Source organism: Glycine soja, chromosome 1 (assembly GCF_004193775.1).
Source record: "Glycine soja cultivar W05 chromosome 1, ASM419377v2, whole genome shotgun sequence".
Classification (NCBI taxonomy): Eukaryota; Viridiplantae; Streptophyta; class Magnoliopsida; order Fabales; family Fabaceae; genus Glycine; species Glycine soja.
The window spans coordinates 9,167,387-9,188,994 of record NC_041002.1 but is presented as its reverse complement, the minus strand read 5'-3'; the positions used below and the strand labels follow the sequence as shown (position 1 = coordinate 9,188,994).

Genomic DNA, 21,608 nt, shown 5'->3' with positions numbered 1-21,608 from the left:
GGTAAATTAAAATCACAAATAAAATTTAAATATGTTATAATTAAAGAAATAACTATCTCTCTTGCCCACACTTTTATTGCCACATGATCAACACATGATATCAACACTGATGTATCTTGGGGCTTGCCTGGAAAATCCTATGAATAAGCATCTACATTCTTTGTAACTTGATTGTGAGGCTCCTCATGAGCCTCGTCAATAGCATCATCCACATGCTAAATATCCTCGGTAACAGCTGCAGCTACCCGTTGTCTACGTGCCAATGCTGTCGGTCGTCGACGCTAAGGGGCTTCTTCCTCATCACCACTAACCTCTCTACCTAAAGCTCTGCCTAAACCCCAACGCAATCCTCTCGTTCTAACCATAATCTAAAAATTTACACATTAATATCAATTAATGTCATTTAGTAACTATAAAAAATACTATTTCATAAAAAAGTAGGCAAGCAAAAGAATATTTATAATCAAGATTTCAAAAAAAAAAAACACTTAAAAAAATGTGAGTGAAAGTGAAATATGATTTACACATAATAGAGAAGCATATCCTTTCTAATAGATTTTGATTATTGGGCTATACAGATTGACAATCAGTATAGTCCATATGGATTGACAATCCGTATAGTTCATACGGATTGTATAGGCATTACGGATTTTCAATCCGTATAGGTAGAATACGATGAAAAAAACTTATGACGGTTTGCCGCGAGAGCGGGACGATGGCCATTGTTGTGAGAGTGGGACGATGGCGGCCGCGAGGATGATGGGAGACAAATTGATGAAGGATGGATTGATGAGGTGAAGGGATCCATGAAGAGAAGAGGAGAATCTATGAACACAACATGATGCGAAGGGGGAGAGGGTGAAACTCTAGCGTGAATGGTGTGAAAGGGGAGAAGGTGAATGTGTAGGTTAAGTGAAGGGTATTTTCGGTTTTTTTCTCTCACCGCTGGATGTATGAAGAACATTGCTGGTGCAGGAAGAAAATCTCCCGGCAAGCAACCCATGCCCAAAATATTGCCCTCCAAAGTTTCACTCTTTTTCTTCCCTCTCTGACTTTTTCTGTTCTGTTTCGCTTCTTCTTGTGTTGCATTGGTCCAGTGTGTTGTACAATGGAGAATCAAAAGGGCAAAGGAGGAGAGCAACCCAAGAAGAAGGTGGTGAACACGAGCTCCCTCCAAATAAACCAAAACGATTCCTTTCACTTGGTTGGTTCCATCGTGGAAAAGGGTATCTCTGATTCACACAACAACAACCCCACAACAACACCCTTCCATTTTTTCCCCAAGCCCACTGTTCTTCCTTTCCCCGTTGCGCGCCATCGTTCACATGGCCCTGTAAGTTCCCTGTAACTACCCTTTTCAGTGTAAAGCAATAGTCTTGTGTTGTGTTGTATTATGCTTCAACTTAAATGAAATTAAGATGTATTGCTACGAGTAATGTGTGAAAAGAAAGAAAAGAAAAGAATTTTAATGTTTTCTAGGCGTATAGGGAGTTTAGCTGAGGAGGATATGTTGGAAAATTCTGAATTAAGATTTAGTGAGTGTTAATTAATGGGAAACAGTATGCATAGAGTGATAGAGGGCTGGGTTGGTATGGCATTTGATGGAGAAGGAATGTAGGGGGATGGCAAGGAATAATTGCTCAGTATAAATAAGTGAGAGTGGTTTGAATATAACGAGAAGGTTCGACCAGGAGTTCTCTCAAATATGTGGTGGGCATGGGATATTTTGGTGGTTAATTGTATGTTGGAATATGGGTTCTGTCACTTTTAATGCAGTACTTCATTGGTATCATGGTGGCAACAGTTCAACGAGATGCAGGTTTGTGAAGTCAAAGTTGTTGCGGGATATTATAAGCATATTGCCAACAGGACTTGGTGCATGATATTCATTGGCATCGGTGGTTTGTGTAGAGACCATCTGTGTTGGAGCGGTTAAATTGTCATGAGGTTTTTATTAACTGACATGTCATGGAGGTAAAAAGTAGTGGAAATAATAGGTTGATGCTGTTCTGTTTTGTATGTTTTAAATTATTAGTGCAGCCATGTAGATTTATGCAGGAACCTTCCTGCTGCTTGTATCTGATTTTTTAGTGGATGGGTACATCTTGTACTCTTTTACATTTCAGCATCTAACAAATTCGTTTTGCATTTAAAAAAATAAAAAAAATTAATGGGAGATATACACAAAGTTATACTTTGTTTTTGCGTGTGGTGGGGTTGACTGCATAAGATAAAAGTATGTCTGCTTACATTGACTCATTTTGGTTTATTGTGAATGTAGTTTGTGTAATGGGTAGTAAGCTTTGTGGACTGATAGTTAGGTTCTGGTGATTTTACAGCATTGGCGTCCACTGAGCAGTAAAGGGAATGATGATGGTGAGGGTGATGATAATGTTGAGGATGAAGAAGATAAAAATTTCCAGGAGTTTGAAAAAGTTTCAGCCTTTGCCATGCCGGTACAAAGGAGGAGGAAAAAGGGTTTGGATTTTAGAAAATGGAAAGAGATCACTCGGGATGATAGTTCTTCCATGGGGAAGGAAACAGAGGAAGATGTGTCAAGCTTTAGCCAAACTACAGGGAAAAAGAACAAAAAGGGCAGTAAGAGTACATACAAGAAAACCTCATCTTCAGATGATAATGTCATTTCTCCGATGAAAGTGGATACTAAACCACTGTTAGATAACTCAGATGGTGGGTTTATCAATTCAACTACGACTATGGAAGTAGATACATCAAATAAGGTAAATCACCAGGCAAAAGTTAAATACACCAGAATTTTTGATGACAAGGGACAAAATGAATCTGTGCCTGGATTGGACCAAATTTCCTCTGATAGGATGGCTGATTACAATTTTGGATCCCTAGATTTGCAAAGGCCAGGGCAAACTGACTTGACTTCAAGCATGCGGTCTTGTCCTAGTTCCAATAGTATTAGAAGTGAAAAAGAGTCTGTGTCTCTTGAGAGTGAAATTGATGCTGAGAATCGAGCTCAGATCCAGCAAATGTCAGCTGAGGAGATTGCAGAAGCCCAGGCTGAGATAATGGAGAAGATGAGCCCTGCATTACTAAAAGCACTACAGAAGAGGGGGCAGGATAAATTGAAGAAACTAAAATCTGAAGTGGGTACTGGCTCAGACTCTGTGAATGGACATGTTCAGAGTCCTCAGGATGCAAAACATCTGCACACAGAGGATGGCATCACTCAAACAGTGATTGCGCCGCCATCCAAAGAAAAGCTAGATGATGAGAAAATTAGCACAAAGACTTCAACCACCGCTAGTAGTAGCGCATGGAATGCTTGGAGCAATAGAGTTGAGGCTGTTAGGGAGCTACGATTTTCCTTGGCTGGGGATGTTGTTGATTCTGAACGTGTATCAGTCTATGGTATGTGTTTCTATCTTCTTATGTTTCTTTTCTATCTTTTGGTTCTAATATCAAGATGATGCATTGTATGATCCTAGCATGTGTGTATTATTAGAGTATCTCCTTGTACCATTCTGGATTCTGCAGTTAACTAATGTATGCCAGCTAAGAATTCTGCTATTGGTGTCAGTTGTAACTGACAGATTAATTTCAGCTAGGTTATCTCTATAGATCTCAGACGTACCTCTTCTATTTTCAATCAATGAATAAACATTTTATCAGTAATCACTGTCTGAATATCTCAATGCTCTCTCTCTGCTCGATGAATCCTAACAATATATGGGTTCTTCTGTATTTAGTGTTTTGCATATGTAGATGCTTGGCTAGTGATAGTATGTCTTCTTAATGTAGATATATGCTCCTCTAAATTTTATCTTTTTGGGGTATGTAGTAAATCAAAGCTCAGCTCAGCTCAGCTAGTGATAGTTTGCATTGTTAATGTTTGAATACTTTTCTTCATGAAACATCTACCGTTGTTTATAGATTGTGATTTGTATTCAATATTATACATTATATGATTTTATGTTCCCAGCAATCAATGATCTTTTTTTGGTAGACTGCCCTTCTAAATGCACATGTATTAGAGTAGTAGAAAGGGAGGTGCAGTATAATAACATTTTAGGGACGAGAATCACCATAATATTGCCCAGAATTAGGGTTAGAATTTCTCTGACCAGAAACACCATTGTACTGATTCTGAGGCCTATAATTCTGTGAGGTAGGATCATGAAGGACTAAAGAGGGTAGTTGTGAGCTAAGCATTCTGTCAGATATAGGTTCTCCTAATTCTTGAGATATAGCTTGTATTAGGATACCATATTTCTGTTTATCTGGCTCAAGATCTGTACACTCATCAGTACTCCTTGTACTGAATTATTTATAATATAATTTTAATTTTGCTGATCAAAAAAAGAAAATGAAGGACTAAAGAGGAATTTGGTTGATAATTCCCATCAAAGTGAAAATGGCAAATGAACGCAGTGTACCCATACTTATAACACACCTGACATTGGAAATTAGCGTAGTGACCGGCACCATGACCACGGCCACTGCTGCCACCAGCACCACTACTGGCACCACCTTGACGACCACCATTGTGGTTAAAACCACCACTATAGCTACCTTCATGGCTAGAACCGCCTCGAAAATTGGAGAAGCTTTCTGGATCCTGTTTGTTTGACACCTGAGCGATTGAGGGCGAACCAGAGGAAGACTGCTTGAACTTATTGAAGTGTGATTCATGAGCCAATAAAAACGCCTCAACTTGATCAATAGGCTGGGGTTCAAATTTGCTTTCAATGATTGCAATAATCGGATGATAATCCGGCGAAAGACCTTCAAGAATAGAATCAATATGCTCTTGAAGCATAATCCGGCTTCCAACAGAAGCTAGAGAATCAGAAATTGCTCGAATCTGTGACAGAAATTCACGTATTGAGTTGCCTGCAAGTGTCATAGCACAAAGTTGAGTGCGAAGTTGACTAGCTGTGGCTATTGTTTGCTTGTGGAAATAATCGTGAATGCATTCCCAAACCTCATAGGAGTGGGTGCATCCTAGAACTCGTGATAAAATCAACGTAGAGAGAGTCGATTGAAGCCATGTGAGGAGCACTTGATCCTGTTGCTCCCAAGTTTCATAAGCTGGATTCTCAATGCCAGCGTGACGATCATCTTTAGAGAGGAAGCGGAGTGGAATCTGGGGATTTACGACGAATCGCTGAAGTTGATGGGACTTGATAACTGGTTCGACTTGTTGTCCCTAGAGAAGAAAAGTTGAATCATCAAGCTTGTGAGAAATTGAATTCGGAAATGAAGAAGCAGAAAACAATGCATTCTGTTGTGTCACCATTGATGATCGTCACCAAGCTCTAATACCATAAAAGAGTTCTTAACAGAACTGAAGAAGATGAGATAAAGAGAAAAAGAGAAAGAACTTTTAGAATCAGGAAATGTTATTATGATTGGGCAACTGATTTCTGTTACAAAGAGAAGTATATATAGAGTTCTAGAGCAGTTGGTTATTACTAACTAACCTTCTAACAAACTCTTAACTAACTCTGACACTTAACTAACTAAGAACTAACTTGGTGACTGTCACAGTTAAGTGAGTGTGCAGTTGAATACTGCACCTCCCTTTCTACTACTCTAATAACATGAACCAAAAACACTTGGTGTTTGGTTCAACTTATTTGGAGAAATAATCACATTTTTTCTGTTTCTAGGAGAGATTTTAAAAAATTGGCGATTATTTATACAAATTTAATCTTTATCAAACATGTTAGCATTTCTATGTGTATCTTGTAGGCAATATATTGCTGGTAAATACAAATACAGGAATCATAGATTTTGAGAGAGAGGGAAAAACAGAAGTTCTGTTATTGATACAGAATGGAAAGTTAGTTAAAGGGGCTTATGTTTCTCTATTTATAGAAAAAGCCGCTGTGGTTACAATTAACCTAACTAAGGCAGTTAACTAACCTTAGTTAGTTACTGCACTAATAGAATAACAGAATTGACCGCTGTACTAACAGCTGTCCTAACTAATCATGAAGTAAAACTTATACACTAATACCCCCCTCAAACTCAATGGGGTTGAGAATCAGAAAGAGACTCAACTACATTGAGTTTGGACCTCAGAAAAAGAAACCGAGTGGGTGAGAGAGGCTTAGTGAGGGAATCAGCCCATTGATCTATAGCAGGAATATGATACACTTTGAGCTCCTTAGCCAAGACTTTCTCCCTGACAAAAAAGATATCAATCTCCATGTGCTTAGTCCGGAAATGAAGAACTGGATTATGAATGAAAGCCACTGCACTTCGGTTGTCACAGTAAATCTCTGGTGTATGAAAAGTAACAGACAACTCTGTTAAAAGATTTTGAATCCATGTAACTTCAGCAGTGGCTTGAGCCAAGCTCTTGTATTCAGCTTCAGTAGAAGACCTAGCCAAAATTTGTTGTTTCTTGGACCGCCAAGAGACCAAATTAGGACCCAAATAAATCACTGCACCAGAGGTAGGCCTCCTATCATCTGGATCCGGGGCCCAATCAGCATCACACAAGGCTTTAATAGTGAAAGGCTGAGAGGAAGGAGCAGCCTTGAGATGCAGACCATGATGAATAGAACCTTTTAGGTACCTTAGAATGCGTTTAACAGCTGTCCGGTGAGAGTCCATAGGATTAGCCATAAACTGACAGACCTTGTTCACAGCATAGCTCAACTCAGGCCTTGTAATGGTTGTGTTTTGGAGAGCACCAACAACTGATCTGTAGAGAGTTAGGTCATTATAGAAATCCAAGCCAGCTCTGGTTAACTTGCAATTAGCAGTTATAGGGGAAGAAATAGATTGTGCTTCTACCATTTTGGTTTTCTGAAGCAAATCTCTGATATATTTGCTTTAAGTCAGTAGAATAGACCCATCAGCCACAAACTTGATTTCTATACCAAGAAAATAGTCAAGCTTCCCCAATTGTTTAAGAGAAAAATCAGAATGAAGCTTGGTGGTGAGTTGCTGAACCAGAACATTAGAGGTACCAGTAATAATAATATCATCTACATAAACAAGAATGTAGATGATATGTCCTTTGTCTTTGTAAACAAACAAAGAAGGGTCACACTTGCTCGCTGCAAACCCAAAGAGTCCCTTTTAATCTATCAAACCACTGTCTTGGGGCCTGTTTAAGGCCATACAAAGCTTTATTTAGCTTACAAACCAGGGTTTTATCTTAACTTTCAAAGCCTTGTGGCTGCTGCATGCAGATATTCTCTTCAAGATAGCCATTTAAAAAGGCATTGTTGACATCTAGCTGGAACAAATCCCATTTATTAGTGAGAGCAAGAGTGATAATCAACCTAATTGTTACAGGTTTTATCACAGGAAAAAAGGTTTCGTTAAAGTCACAACCAGCAACTTGATGAAACCCTTTAGCCACTAACAAAGCCTTGAACCTGTTAATTGACCCATCAGCATTCTCCTTAATTCTGAAGACCCACTTACAACCCACAACTTGTCTATCTTTAGGAAGAGGAACAAGATCCCATGTTTTATTATTAAGAAGAGCCTTATATTCTTGTTTCATAGAAGCAAACCATTGAGGGTTTGCAAGGGCCTGTTTAACTGTCTTAGGTTCACAATGTGCCAAAAATAGTGAAGGATGCAGCCTAGGTTGATGAACTCTAGACTTGGATCTGGTTTGCATAGGATGGACATTTTGTGGATGAAGAATAGGACTAGAAGAGGGGGGATTGACAGTGTGAGAATTAGAAAAAGAAGTATTAGACAGTTCACTTGAATCTCTGTTTAAAGTCAGAAACAGTGTTAGAGTGTTCATCATTTACAGAAGTTGGTTCAGCATTCAAAAAGGGAGAAGATAGTGTGACATTTTGGGAATTGGTGGATTCAGCATTTAGGGGAATAGGAGGGTCAGCATTTATAGAAGGAGGATTAGTTTCAGCAGTTTGAGAGGGAAGACTGGGTTCATTAGGAGAAGGTGAAACAATGGGAATATGAGCAGTTGGTAAAAAGTTACTCTTAGATGGAGTGACAGAGTTGGATAAGGATGGAAAAACATCATTGTAAGGATATTTAAGCTCATTAAAGACAACATCTTTGGAAACATACAGTTTTCCATTAGGTGAGAGACACTTGTAGCCTTTGTGAGAAGTGGAATAGCCAAGAAATAAACATTCATGGGACCTAAACTCAAGCTTGTGTTTGTTATAGGGTCTAAGAAAAGGATAGCAAGAGCATCCAAAGTTCCTCAAAAAGGTGTAATCAGGTGACTTATTGAACAAAACAGGGTAAGGAACTTGAAACTTGAGAGAGGCAGTGGGAAGTCAGTTTATCAAATAAACTGCAGTTTGGAAGGCAAAATCCCAAAATTTTAAAGGGAGAGAAGCTTGTTTGAGTAGGGTGAGACCTAACTCAACTATATGCCTGTGTTTTCTCTCCACAACAGCATTTTGTTGGTGTGTGTGAGGGCAAATCAGTTTATGAATAATTCCATGAGTTTGAAAAATGAACCTCCCCAATCTGTATGAACACTCTTTATTTTAGTATCAAATTGAAGTTCAGCCATGGTTTTAAACTGCTGAAAAATAGGAAAAGTTTCTGATTTATTTTTAAGAAAATAGATCCAAGTGAACCTAGTAGGCATCAACAAAGCTTATATAGTAAGAGAAGTCATTTGAAGATGAAACATGAGAGAGTTCCCACAAATCACTGTATATGAGCTCAAGGGGAGCAGAATATACAGTTTGGGATATGTGACTTACCAACACAACAAGCTGCATAGAGTTCAAACATAGTTTTATTAACCATGGGTATATTACAATGATTAAGCACAAGCTTTAGTACATTAGCATTAGGATGGCCCAATCTAAGGTGCCATATAGTTTGAGAGCTAGTACTAGGTGCTGTTTTGGCATCAGACATAGCATGAGAAACTGGATTTACAATGGAATCAGAAATTTGTGCATTAGAACTACTAGAAACAGGATTAACAACAGAATCAACACTGGAATTTGAAAGTAAGCAGGTTGCCTGAAGTAGAATCTGAGTACAAGATGTGGAAACACATAGAGACCATCAGGATCCAGTGAACCTTGAAGTAGGACTTTATTGGTTCCCTGTGATTTCACAGCACAATGGTTAGGATAAAACTCAAAGAAAACATTGTTATCCTTAGTAAATTTGCTGACACTAATCAAGTTTTTAGTGATAGCAGGCACATGCAATAACTGTTTCAATGATAGAGGCTCTAGGGTTAATAGGAGAAAAAATTTAGTGGAACCAGAAGAGTTAATAGCAAGGCCTTGGCTATTACAACAACAACAACAACAACGCCTTATCCCACTAGGTGGGGTCGGCTACATGGATCAACTTCCGCCATAATGTTCTATCAAGTACCATACTTCTATCCAAACCATTAATTTCGAGATCCTTTTTGATAACCTCTCTTATAGTCTTTTTGGGTCTTCCTCTGCCTCGAATTGTTTGTCTTCTCTCCATCTGGTCTACTCTCCTCACTACAGAGTCTACCGGTCTTCTCTTTACATGCCCAAACCACCTAAGTCTATTTTCCACCATCTTCTCTACAATAGGTGCTACTCCAACCCTCTCTCTAATAGCTTCGTTTCTAATTTTATCCTGTCGAGTCTTACCACACATCCACCGCAACATCCTCATCTCCGCTACACCTACTTTATTCTCATGTTGACTCTTTACCGCCCAACATTCTGTTCCGTACAAAATCGCCGGTCTTACCGCAGTCCGATAAAACTTTCCCTTTAGCTTGATCGGTACCTTTGCATCACATAACACCCCCGATGCTTTTCTCCATTTCATCCATCCTGCTTGAATGCGATGATTCACATCCCCTTCAATTTCCCCATCATCCTGTATTACAGACCCAAGATATTTAAACCGTGTGACTTGAGGGATAATATGGTCTCCTATTTTCACCTCTGAGTTAGAAACCCTCCTTCTTTTGTTGAACTTACATTCCATATACTCCGATTTGCTTCTGCTTAGGCGAAAGCCATGTGTTTCTAGAGCTCGTCTCTAAGTTTCCAACCTCTCATTCAACTCCTCCCTCGACTCTCCAAGGAGGACTATGTCATCTGCAAAAAGCATGCATCTCGGCACTATCTCTTGGATTTGTTCCGTGAGGACATCCAGAATTAAGGTAAAAAGGTAGGGGCTAAGGGTTGACCCTTGATGTAAACCAATTGTGATGGGAAAATCGTCTGACTCTCCACCCTGTGTCCTAACACTAGTCGATACCCTATCATACATATCTTGGATAGCTCGAATATATGCAACCCTAACCCCTTTCTTCTCTAGAGCTTTCCACAAAATCTCTCTAGGCACTCTATCATATGCTTTCTCCAAGTCAATAAAAATCAAGTGCAAGTCTTGTTGGGCCATGCGATATAGCTCCATCACCCGCCGTAATAAATAAATCTCTTCCATGGTCGACCTTCCCGGCATGAAACCAAATTGATTCTCAGTAACTTGAGTCTCCTTTCGATCACTCTTTCCCATAATTTCATGGTATGACTCATGAGCTTGATTCCCCTATAATTTGCACAATTTTGTATATCCCCCTTGTTCTTATAGATTGGCACTAACGTGCTTCTCCTCCATTCCTCCGGCATGCGTTTTGACCTCATAATTTCGTTAAAGAGTTCGGTGAGCCACTCAAGACCTCTATCTCCAAGAGTTTTCCACACTTCAATAGGTATGTTGTCTGGCCCCACCGCCTTACCATTACTCATTCTTTTCAACGCTTCCTTTACTTCCTGTTTCTGAATCCGACGATAGTACTTATAGTTCCGGTCCTCTTCTCTTGTGTCTAGACTGCTAGAGTCATATCCATATCCATCATTAAATAAGTTGTGGAAATACGCCTTCCACCTTTCCTTGATATCTTTTTCATGCACTAAGACTTTGCCTTCTTCATCCTTAACACACTTTACTTGATCCAAATCTCTAGTCTTCCTCTCTCTACCCTTAGCAAGCCTATATATAGATCTTTCTCCGTCCCTGGTTCCTAGAGCTTGGTATAGTCCGTCAAAAGCTTGGGCTCTTGCCTCACTCACCGCCTTTTTGGTTTCATTTCTAGCTATCTTATACTTATCCCAAGTTTCAGAATTTCTACACCTAGACCACTCCTTGAAACACTCCTTTTTTACTCTAACTTTGCTCTGAACATTTTCATTCCACCACCACGATTCTTTACCCCTAGGTCCAAAACCTCTAGATTCACCCAACGTCTCTTTAGCCACTTTAATAATCTCTTGGGACATCTTGTTCCACATATCATTTGCACTTCCTTGTGATTGTCCACACCAACCCTCCCATATCTTTTGTTGGAAGATTCCTTGTTTCTCACCCTTCAAGTGCCACCATTTGATCCTTGGTGCTACCAGAGGACTTCTTCTCTTTGCCCTATCTCTAATTCTTACATCCATAACCAAAACTCTATGTTGGGTAGTCAAGCTCTCTCCCGGGATAACTTTACAGTTCAAGCAATACTTCCTATCAGACTTCCTGATAAGGAAGAAATCTATCTGAGAACATGTCCCTCCACTTTTGTAAGTGATAAGATGTTCCTCTCTTTTCTTAAACCATGTATTGGCTATAGAAAGATCCAAAGCCTCCGAAAACTCCAAGATGGATTTACCCTCCCCATTCATCTCCCCTAGGCCAAAACCCCCATGCACCCCCTCAAAACCTCTAGCCACGCTACCTACATGTCCATTGAGATCCCCTCCTAGGAAAACTTTCTCTCCTTGGGGTATATCCTGAAGTACCCCTTCTAGATCCTCCCAAAATTTTACCTTAAAGTGTTCTGCTAACCCAACCTGAGGTGCGTACCCACTAATAACATTAAAGGTGTCCTGTCCCACTACCAATTTTAAGACTATGATACGATCTCCTACTCTTCTTACATCCACGACATCCTTCTTCCACTCCTTGTCCACAATAATCCCTACCCCATTTCTTGATCTGATTTTTCCCGTATACCACAGCTTAAATCCCGAGTTGTCTAATTCTTTCGCTTTTTCACCTGTCCACTTAGTTTCTTGTAGGCACATAAAATTGATCTTCCTCCTCACCATAACATCCACTATTTCCATAGATTTTCCAGTAAGTGTGCCTATATTCCATGTACCAAAGCGAATCCTCCTGTCATGAACTAGCTTCTTTACCCACACCCGTTCACGAAAATGTGGGAACCCTTGCTTACTTTTCACTACATCCGGGCGGCGATGCAGCGGCCCTTGCTCTTTTGACACTGTACTCGAGCCATACAGCGCGTTGCTTCCGGACAACGACCTAGCATTCACATTATTACGTAATTGATCCATGTCATAGAGATTCGACAAAGTTTAACGTTGGCTGTCGAAAGCCTAACACAACCCTCTCCTTTTATCCGGGCTTGGGATCGGCTAAGAATAGCAAAGCTACCCTAGGCAGGATTGCCTTGGCTATTACCAATGCATATTTGGTTTGGACCCTCAAATGGACCAAGCTACTGTATGTTATGAGACTCTCCAATCACATGGAAGGATGCGCCAAAATCAGGTATCCATGTGGTAGAGTTGGGATTCTGATTTTCAGAGTTGACTAGCATTGCACTAGGTTGGGAGTCTTTGTTGGAATTAGTTCCCTGATTCTGTTCTGAACCAAAGGTGTTCGACGAATTGCCTTGAAAGATACTCAGAATCATAGCGGTAATGATACATTGCTGCTGTGTGACCAAATTTATAGCAAACTTGGCACTGAAAGTTTGCATAACGACCACCACGATCTCTGCCACCACCACGGTGACCTCCACCGCGATTTCCAGAATAATTGGACCGATTTTGCGAAATGAAGTTATTCGAAGAGGAACTATAAGAGTTCGAAGAGGAATTGTAACCTTGAGCAACATTGATCAAAGGTGAATCCACCAAGCGTTTCTGAAACTTTTTCATACGTGCCTCATGCACCAGCAGTAGCATCTCTACTTCTCCAATCGGAAGTGGCTCAAAATTACTTTTGATCACTGAGATCATTGGACTGTACTCCTCCGGTCGGCCTTCAAGTATCACATCGAGGTGTTCACGCGGAAGAATAGGATCTCCTCATGATCCAAGCGCATCTACTACGCATTTAATTTGAAAAAACTCTAGTCCCACATCGGCTAAAAATAAAGCCAAGATAGAGTATATAAGTGAGGGACAACTCTCACTCCATGAGCTAGCTTAAGCGCAACGACTATACATTTGATGTGCAGAAAAAATTTATGCATCGTTTTCTGCTCAAGCAATGTAGTTCTGAGCTCTGCTCAAAGTATCCTAGCTTTCACACGTGTTTGCTCTTGAAAATACTCATGGATCTGTTCCCAAACTTGATAGGAATGAACACATTCAATTATTCGAGATAGGATTGAAACGAAAGAGTCGATTGAAGCCACAACAGAAGGATTTGATCTTGTTGTTCCCAATCAGAATATGCTGGATTTTCATTTCCAGCTTCACAATCTGCCTCTGTGAGAAAGCGCATTGGAATCTGAGGATTCATCACAAAACGCTGGAGTTTATGGGACTTGATCACAGGTTCAACTTGTTGCCTCCATAGCAAGAAGTTAGAATCATCTAACTTCTGAGAAATCAGATGAAAAGTAGGAGTAGCAGAAGTGGAATTTTGATTTGCCGCCATTGATGGATCTCAAGCTTTGATACCATCATAGATTTTGAGAGAGAAAAGAGAAGGAAAAACAGGGGTTTATGTTTCTCTATTTATAGAGAAAGCAGCTGTGGTTACAATTAACCTAACTAAGGCAGTTAACTAACCTTAGTTACTGCACTAACAGAATAACAGAATTGACAGCTATACTAACAGCTGTCCTAACTAATCATGAAGTAAAACTTACTTATACACTAATAAGGATGGTGTTGCTAAATCATGGCCTGTCTGAGAGCACTGAGTAGATTATGCCCCCTGCCCCCCTGCATTGTGCCACAAATTACAATATTGTTCTGTTTCATGTCTGGCCTGAAATTTTGGTATGGTTTCCTTTGCTTCTAAATGTTTCCAGTTTCATAGACTTGATTAGATGGCTACTGTTCTATATTCAGAATATTTGATGTTAGCATTTGCATAAAACAGAATGGAGGTGCAAATAAAGATTTGAATAATGAATATTCATGGATATCATCCTGATTATTGTTAGCACTGATATCCATCAAATCTTAGCATTTGTTGTATATTACTCTATTCATTGATATCCTGTTTATTTTGGAAATAGGATGGAGGTTTAAATATAAAGTTTGAATTTTCTTTATGTGACAATTCTGTCATGATACAGACAATGTCAATGAACGAGACTATCTACGGACCGAGGGAGATCCTGGTGCTTCCGGTTATACAATTAAAGAAGCAGTGGCACTCACTAGAAGTGTGGTATGTTATTTGTTGTAACTGATGTATATTTCAGTTGGATGCCTGGACCTGGAACAGTTTGCATGGATTTACAATTATGAATATAAAATAAATAAAATTTATAGTATTTCTCCTTTAGTAACACAGCATCTGCCAAATATTTTTTTTTTTAGATTCCTGGACAAAGAGCCCTTGCATTGCATCTCCTTTCGTCTGTGCTTGATAAGGCATTACACTATATTTGCAAAGACAGAACAGGGTATATGACAAAAAATGAGAACAAAGTTGACAAATCAGTTGACTGGGAAGCTGTTTGGGCTTTTGCACTGGGCCCAGAACCTGAGCTTGTGTTGTCACTTAGGTAAAGTTTGCTTTTTGGTCCAAGCTGTTGGTATTATAAACTACCTGCTATAACTGAGTGAAGATGCATGGTTTTCTTTTTCCTCTTTTAAGAAAATGAATAATGTTGTTTATATTGCTGTTAATCATTAAGCATACAAGTTGATTGGTTTGGATGTAAGTAAAATTCCAGCTAGGTTTTATGTGTGTAATTTTAATATCACTTCCATCTGGCGTGTGACATATATCTGGTTCCATTACTGAGTATTTACATGTCTTGCACCCTAGAAGCCAGCCTTATTTGTGGTAAAATGTTTTATAATATTATTATGCCTTAGAATACTTTAGAGTATCTTAGTTAATCTCGAGAGTGGTTTCCATATTTAATTATTTTTGATGATTTTTTAATTATTAGGAATTTAGGATTTGGAACCTTGTCTTAAGGATGAGGGTTAGTGCTTTGTCTTTTGTAAAATATCATTACACACCAATGAAGATAAAATTCTCTCCTATTCTCTTTATTTATTTAAATCCCCATAATATGAACCTGGTTCCGAAGTGATCCCATCATCTGTGATTTGACCCCATCACTTGCTGCCTTGTTCTCTAAACGGGTGCTCATCTTTGTTTCTGTGTTTTTTTTTTTCTTTTAATTTTTGGTCGCTGTGTCCTTAGTCCTTGAGGATTCTTATCCTCTTATATTTGTATCTTTCTCTTCTATCTTAATATATTCTTTGCTTATATAAGCTTTGTTGATTATTATGCTTTGGGATGAGCTCTTGTGTATACTGGCTTTTTCTAATCTGTGCCCTTTTTTTGTGGTCTTCATCCTAAAACTGTGATGATCATCATATGTTAAAATGGATGCTGGTTGGCCCTTGGACCCTTAGGGAATTTTACTTCCTGCATAACTGTTTCTAAAATTCAATTGGAAGAGTGGGAATCTAGATTGCATACTTGACTCACACCTTCTGTCCTCTTGTATTTAATAATATGGAGTGTTGGTGAGGCTATAAAGATTTTTTATTATGAATTATAAATTACTAAATGCAAATAAATGTCATCCCAAATAGATGGCTATATATCTTGTCAATATGTTTGAATTTTGCCTATAGATGGTATTATTATGTTGTAATCCATGTGGTATTTTGAGTTGCTTATGATAAATATACTGATGAATACTTTAATTCTTTCAAATTGTATTAGAGTTTAATGCCCATGCATTGGTAGTGTAAAAAAGTTTGACACTGTCATCCAATAACAAATCAATGTTTGAATTACTTTAAAATAATTATTTTATAAGTCAAAAAACTTACCATTCATTGTGGGTTGTGATTGGATAACTGTAAAACTTTTTACACTGTCAGTACATAATCCTTTTTCTCATTGTATTATCATAAATTTATTTTTTTCCTCATTATATGGGCATCTTTTGACGGCAGTTGTGCTCTAATTTTGTAGGATATGTCTTGATGATAACCACAATTCTGTAGTTCTGGCCTGCACAAAAGTTGTTCAATCTGTATTGAGTTATGATGCAAATGAGAACTACTGTGATATGTCAGAGGTAACTGGATTTTTATTATCTTTTAATTTGACAATATTATTATGTTTAAAATTAGATTCATCTGATTTTTTATTTTAATTCCAGAAGATAGCAACTTGTGACATGGATATTTGCACGGCTCCAGTTTTTAGGAGCAGACCAGATATTAATGATGGATTCCTTCAAGGGGGTTTCTGGAAGTACAGTGCCAAACCTTCTAATATTCTTCCTTTCAGCGATGATTCAATGGATAATGAGACTGAAGGAAAACATACTATTCAAGACGATATAGTGGTTGCTGCGCAAGATTTTACTGTAGGTCTAGTTCGCATGGGAATCCTTCCTAGGCTTCGTTATCTTTTGGAGGTAAAACATAATTAATCATTGATCATGCTGAAACATTTGATGTCATGAGACTCTATCTACAAAGATTAAGGATATTTTTGTTTTATGATGTTTGAACTTCCTTGTCAAATTCATTATTCTCTAATGGTTGCAGAAAGATCCTACAACAGCTTTAGAAGAATGTATCATTTCTATACTGATTGCTATAGCGAGGCATTCACCTACATGTGCTAATGCTGTACTGAAATGTGAAAGACTTGTTCAGACAATTGTGAATAGATTTACTGCTGACAATTTTGAACTTCGATCTTCTATGACTAAATCTGTAAAACTCTTGAAGGTGAGTGGTAATTTTCCATTTTATTTTATAGGAAGTGATTTCTACATCAGCAGCCAGAGAATCATTCCTAATGTTTCATTTGATTTTGGAAAAGGTGTTTGCTCGGTTAGACCAGAAAACTTGTTTAGAGTTTATAAAGAAAGGGTATTTTCAGGCTATGACTTGGAATTTATATCAAAGTCCTTCCTCCGTTGACCACTGGCTAAGGCTAGGGAAGGAAAAATGTAAACTCACATCTGCTCTGATTGTTGAACAAATGCGTTTCTGGAGGGTCTGCATTCAATATGGATATTGTGTGTCTTACTTCTTGGAAATGTTCCCTGCCTTGTGTTTTTGGTTGAATCCACCTTCATTTGAAAAACTTGTTGAAAACGATGTTTTGGATGAATCTACTTCCATCTCTAGGGAGGCATACCTTGTTCTGGAGTCTTTGGCTGGAAGGCTTCCTAATCTATTTTCAAAGCAGTGTCTAAACAACCAACTTCCAGAGTCTGCTGGTGACACCGAGGTATGGTCTTGGAATTATGTTGGTCCAATGGTTGACTTAGCCATAAAGTGGATAGCAAGCAGAAGTGATCCAGAAGTATCCAAGTTCTTTGAGGGACAGAAAGAAGGAAGATGTGACTTTCCTTTCCGAGATCTTTCTGCAACTCCTTTGTTGTGGGTGTATGCTGCTGTGACTCGCATGCTTTTCAGAGTGCTTGAAAGAATGACATGGGGGGATACTATCAGCTCTTTTGAAACTGAAGGGCATGTGCCATGGCTTCCAGAATTTGTACCTAAGATTGGACTTGAGTTGATCAAATATTGGTTTTTGGGCTTTTCTGCATCCTTTGGGGCAAAATTTGGAAGAGATTCTGAAGGTGAATCTTTTATGAAGGAACTAGTTTATTTGAGGCAGAAGGATGATATTGAAATGTCTTTAGCTTCCACCTGTTGTCTAAATGGAATGGTCAAGATTATTACTACAATTGATAATCTGATACTGTCTGCCAAAGCTGGCATCTGTAGTCTCCCACGCCAAGAACAAAGTCTCTCAAAAGAAGGAAAAGTGCTTGAGGACGGCATTGTTAATGGGTGTTTGGTTGAGTTAAGGTATATGCTTGATGCTTTCATGTTTTCAGTTTCTTCAGGGTGGCACCACATACAGTCCATTGAGTCATTTGGCAGAGGAGGACCAGTTCCAGGGGCAGGAATTGGATGGGGTGCCCCAAGTGGAGGATTTTGGTCAGCAACATTTTTATTGGCACAAATAGATGCAAAATTTCTCGTCTCTTTGCTGGAAATTTTTGAAAATGCGTCTAAAGGTGTTGTGACTGAAGAAACAACCTTCATTATCCAAAGGGTGAATGCTGGCTTGGGATTGTGTTTAACTGCAGGACCTAGAGAAAAGGTTGTTGTAGAAAAGGCATTGGATCTCTTGTTCCATGTCTCTGTTTTGAAGAACCTTGATCTCTGCATACATAATTTTCTCTTCAATAGAAGGGGTAGAACTTTTGGCTGGCAACATGAAGAAGAGGATTACATGCACTTAAGAAGAATGTTATCATCTCATTTCAGGAGCAGATGGTTGTCTGTAAAGGTGAAGTCTAAATCTGTGGATGGCAGTAGTTCCTCTGGCATTAAGACCTCTCCAAAGGTTGGTGCTTGTTTGGAAACCATATATGAGGATTCAGACATGTCTTCCATGACAAGTCCGTGCTGTAATTCTTTAATGATAGAATGGGCTCACCAGAAACTACCACTTCCAGTTCACTTTTACCTTAGTCCAATCTCAACAATTTTCCATAGCAAGCGGGCTGGTACTAAAAAAGTTGATGATGTACTACATGATCCATCTTATCTGATTGAAGTTGCCAAATGTGGACTTTTCTTTGTTTTAGGTGTTGAAGCAATGTCCATTTTTCATGGCACTGACATTCCTTCTCCTGTTGAACAAGTATCATTGACATGGAAGTTACATTCCTTATCTGTCAATTTCCTTGTTGGAATGGAGATACTTGAACAAGATCGGAGCAGGGTTACTTTTGAAGCTTTGCAGGATCTTTATGGTGAGCTTCTTGATAAGGCAAGGTTAAACCAAAGTAAAGAAGTTATTTCAAATGATAAAAAGCATCTTGAGTTTCTGAGGTTCCAAACTGAGATTCATGAAAGTTACTCAACTTTTCTTGAAGAACTTGTGGAGCAGTTTTCTGCTGTTTCTTATGGTGATGTTATTTTTGGCCGGCAAGTTTCACTTTATCTACACCGTTATGTTGAAACTTCCATTCGACTTGCTGCCTGGAATACACTGTCCAATGCTCGTGTTCTTGAGCTTTTGCCACCTTTAGAAAAATGCTTTTCTGGTGCTGAAGGATACCTTGAACCTGCTGAGGTAAAAAAAATAATCATTAACTACCAGCTATTTTACTCTGGAGCATTATTTGCAGAGGATATTGATTGAGTACTTGTTCTTTTGATACTTTTTTCCTTTCTATGTTGATGATATTGGGTTGAATATATAAATGTCACTTATATTTTATATTTTATTATAATTTTGTAAATTTTCAAAAAGTGGTTGTTTAAAATGCGCTTAAAAACAGAAAAGCGTATGCTACAAAGTACAGCTAATGTTGCAGAGTTTAACTGTGTTACAAAATTTACAATACCTTTGACATTTATTGGTTGTATTGTAGCATCTGTCATGAATTTTGAGGAAGCTTTTGAGAGCACAGGAAATACCAAAATAAGCCATACTGATACTGGGTCCTTTTATTTTTTATATGATGCATAATAAAGTGAAGTTCCTAATTGGAATTTTGGATATAGTGAAGGATCTTATACTTCCAGCAATATAACAGATAGGGTCACTTAGCACCAAACATGCACATATTTTTTACAATGACATGTTTTTAAAGCTTGTCTTTAGTAGGGAAGAAATGTAAGGTTGTATCTTTGATACTTTGAAGTTAGAAACTATCACGATGGCTTTGTTGTGTAAGTTACCGTGAGGAATGAGGATTGTTGTTCATCAAGTTTCCTTATCTAAATTTTTTTATTTTCCATTTTTTGTTAATATCTATAACTTCTGTGAATAGCAACAATTGGAAATGGGTAGGTGATAATTGTTTACTACTGTATTATCTGTGGAGGGGTGCACTTGCCACCTGTGTGGTTGCACCAGCAATGCATACTAGTCATTGGCTCAGAATACACCATATATCTATCAACATTAATGGTGTACTGTATCTCTGCAGGATAATGAAGCCATTTTGGAGGCTTATACGAAGTCGTGGGTTTCTGATGCCCTTGACAGGGCTGCAATTCGAGGATCAGTTGCATATACTCTTGTTGTCCATCATCTTTCCTCCTTTATATTTCATGCCTGTCCCATGGATAAGTTATTGCTGCGAAACAGACTTGCTAGGTCTCTGTTGCGAGATTATGCTGGGAAACAGCAACACGAGGTAACCAAAGTCTTAAAAGCTTTTATCCTGATGGACAAATGGTAGTTTAAGCAAATCACCATTCAGAGCTTGTGCTGCCATTCATTCTCCAATTAGTTTTATCCCATCTGATTATGGAAATCAAATGTTATATGTGAATGTGTGCTGTGCACGTGTGTGCTTGTTCTGTCATCACGTTGTTTGGAATGTATCAGCTAGGACTTTGGCCTACCTAATAAAATTTTAAGAGTGTGCAGTGAGACATCACTGTTTAGGTAAATCCTAGTTGCAGTATTTTTATTACCAAGAATTTGAGGCCATGGAAGAAGTATAAGATTTTGTCCTATCTTTTTCATCCTAATTTAATTTGCATTGTTGCGTCTGTATTTACGATTATATAGCCATAATGTTGGTGTAGCCAGACATTACTAATGGAACCCTTGTTGCAGGGTATGTTACTGAACCTCATTCACCATAACAAGCCGCCACCATCTGTCATGGGAGAGGAGCTGAATGGTGGTGTACTTTCTGAAAGGAATTGGTTAGAGTCCAGATTAAAAGTATTGGTTGAGGCTTGTGAGGGAAATTCCTCTCTTTTGATAGTAGTAGAGAAGTTAAAGGCTGCTGTAGAAAAGAGTTCATAGTGAGGTAACTAATATATCGAATGCTTGTAAATATATTCGAGATATACGATGAGTACAACTAAGGTTTATATATAGATTTTTGCAATGGGGTCTCAAATGCATTAATTGGAGCATACATGGCCACTGATATTGATATTTTTTGTTAGAATGGAGTCTGCTGATTTTTTAATCGAGTCCTAAGGCATGCAATGTACATAATGAAGGAATACAAGTATTTTAGTCGGGTTATTATAAAATACACTGTTTCACTCCATTTTCTTTCTATTTAGTCCTTTTCTATCACTTCCTTTATTATATTTGTCGCTTCTCTTTCTCTCTTTTCTTTTATCTTTTCATTTTTCTCTTCCATTCAAATCTACCTCAAACTGAGGTGGATTTTGAGTACTATTCTTTTATGTTTTGTTTGAATGATGGAAGATTTTAAGTAGAGAGAACTGTAATAGAAAGAAGTATAGGAGAACTGAGAGTAGAGAAGTAAAAGAGAAAGAAAAATGTATATTATAAAGATATGTATTTACACAATGCTAAAAAGGCTAATTGTCCTTTTAATTTTTTTTAATGGCCCCACAATTCTTTTCAACCTTTTTAGCCATAATCTCGGCACTTTTAAGAGA

At 38.4% G+C, this 21,608-nt stretch overlaps 1 protein-coding gene across 2 annotated transcripts; it reads left to right on the top strand.

The window, feature by feature from the left end:
* The first annotated feature begins 1,004 nt into the window (after positions 1 to 1,004).
* LOC114412308 (transcriptional elongation regulator MINIYO-like) lies at positions 1,005 to 21,258 on the top strand. Of its 2 annotated transcripts, none has more exons than XM_028376146.1 (10): positions 1,005 to 1,333; positions 2,340 to 3,384; positions 14,282 to 14,376; positions 14,529 to 14,716; positions 16,156 to 16,261; positions 16,349 to 16,606; positions 16,740 to 16,925; positions 17,020 to 19,299; positions 20,162 to 20,371; positions 20,800 to 21,258. In XM_028376146.1, exons 1-10 carry the CDS (start codon positions 1,109 to 1,111, stop codon positions 20,992 to 20,994), a joined length of 4,788 nt encoding a protein of 1,595 aa, XP_028231947.1. In that variant the 5' UTR covers positions 1,005 to 1,108; the 3' UTR covers positions 20,995 to 21,258. The 2 variants fall into 2 exon arrangements, with proteins under 2 accessions (XP_028231947.1, XP_028231938.1); XM_028376137.1 differs by having other exon boundaries at positions 1,006 to 1,333; positions 16,346 to 16,606.
* The last annotated feature ends 350 nt before the right edge of the window (positions 21,259 to 21,608 follow it).

Coding starts and splice junctions, on each gene's coding strand:
- LOC114412308 (XM_028376137.1), top strand. CDS start 1,109: ATGGAGAATCAAAAGGGCAAAGGAGGAGAGCAACCCAAGAAGAAGGTG. Junction 16,262..16,345: donor ACTACTGTGATATGTCAGAG/GTAACTGGATTT, acceptor TTTTAATTCCAG/AAGATAGCAACTTGTGACAT. Junction 19,300..20,161: donor GATACCTTGAACCTGCTGAG/GTAAAAAAAATA, acceptor GTATCTCTGCAG/GATAATGAAGCCATTTTGGA.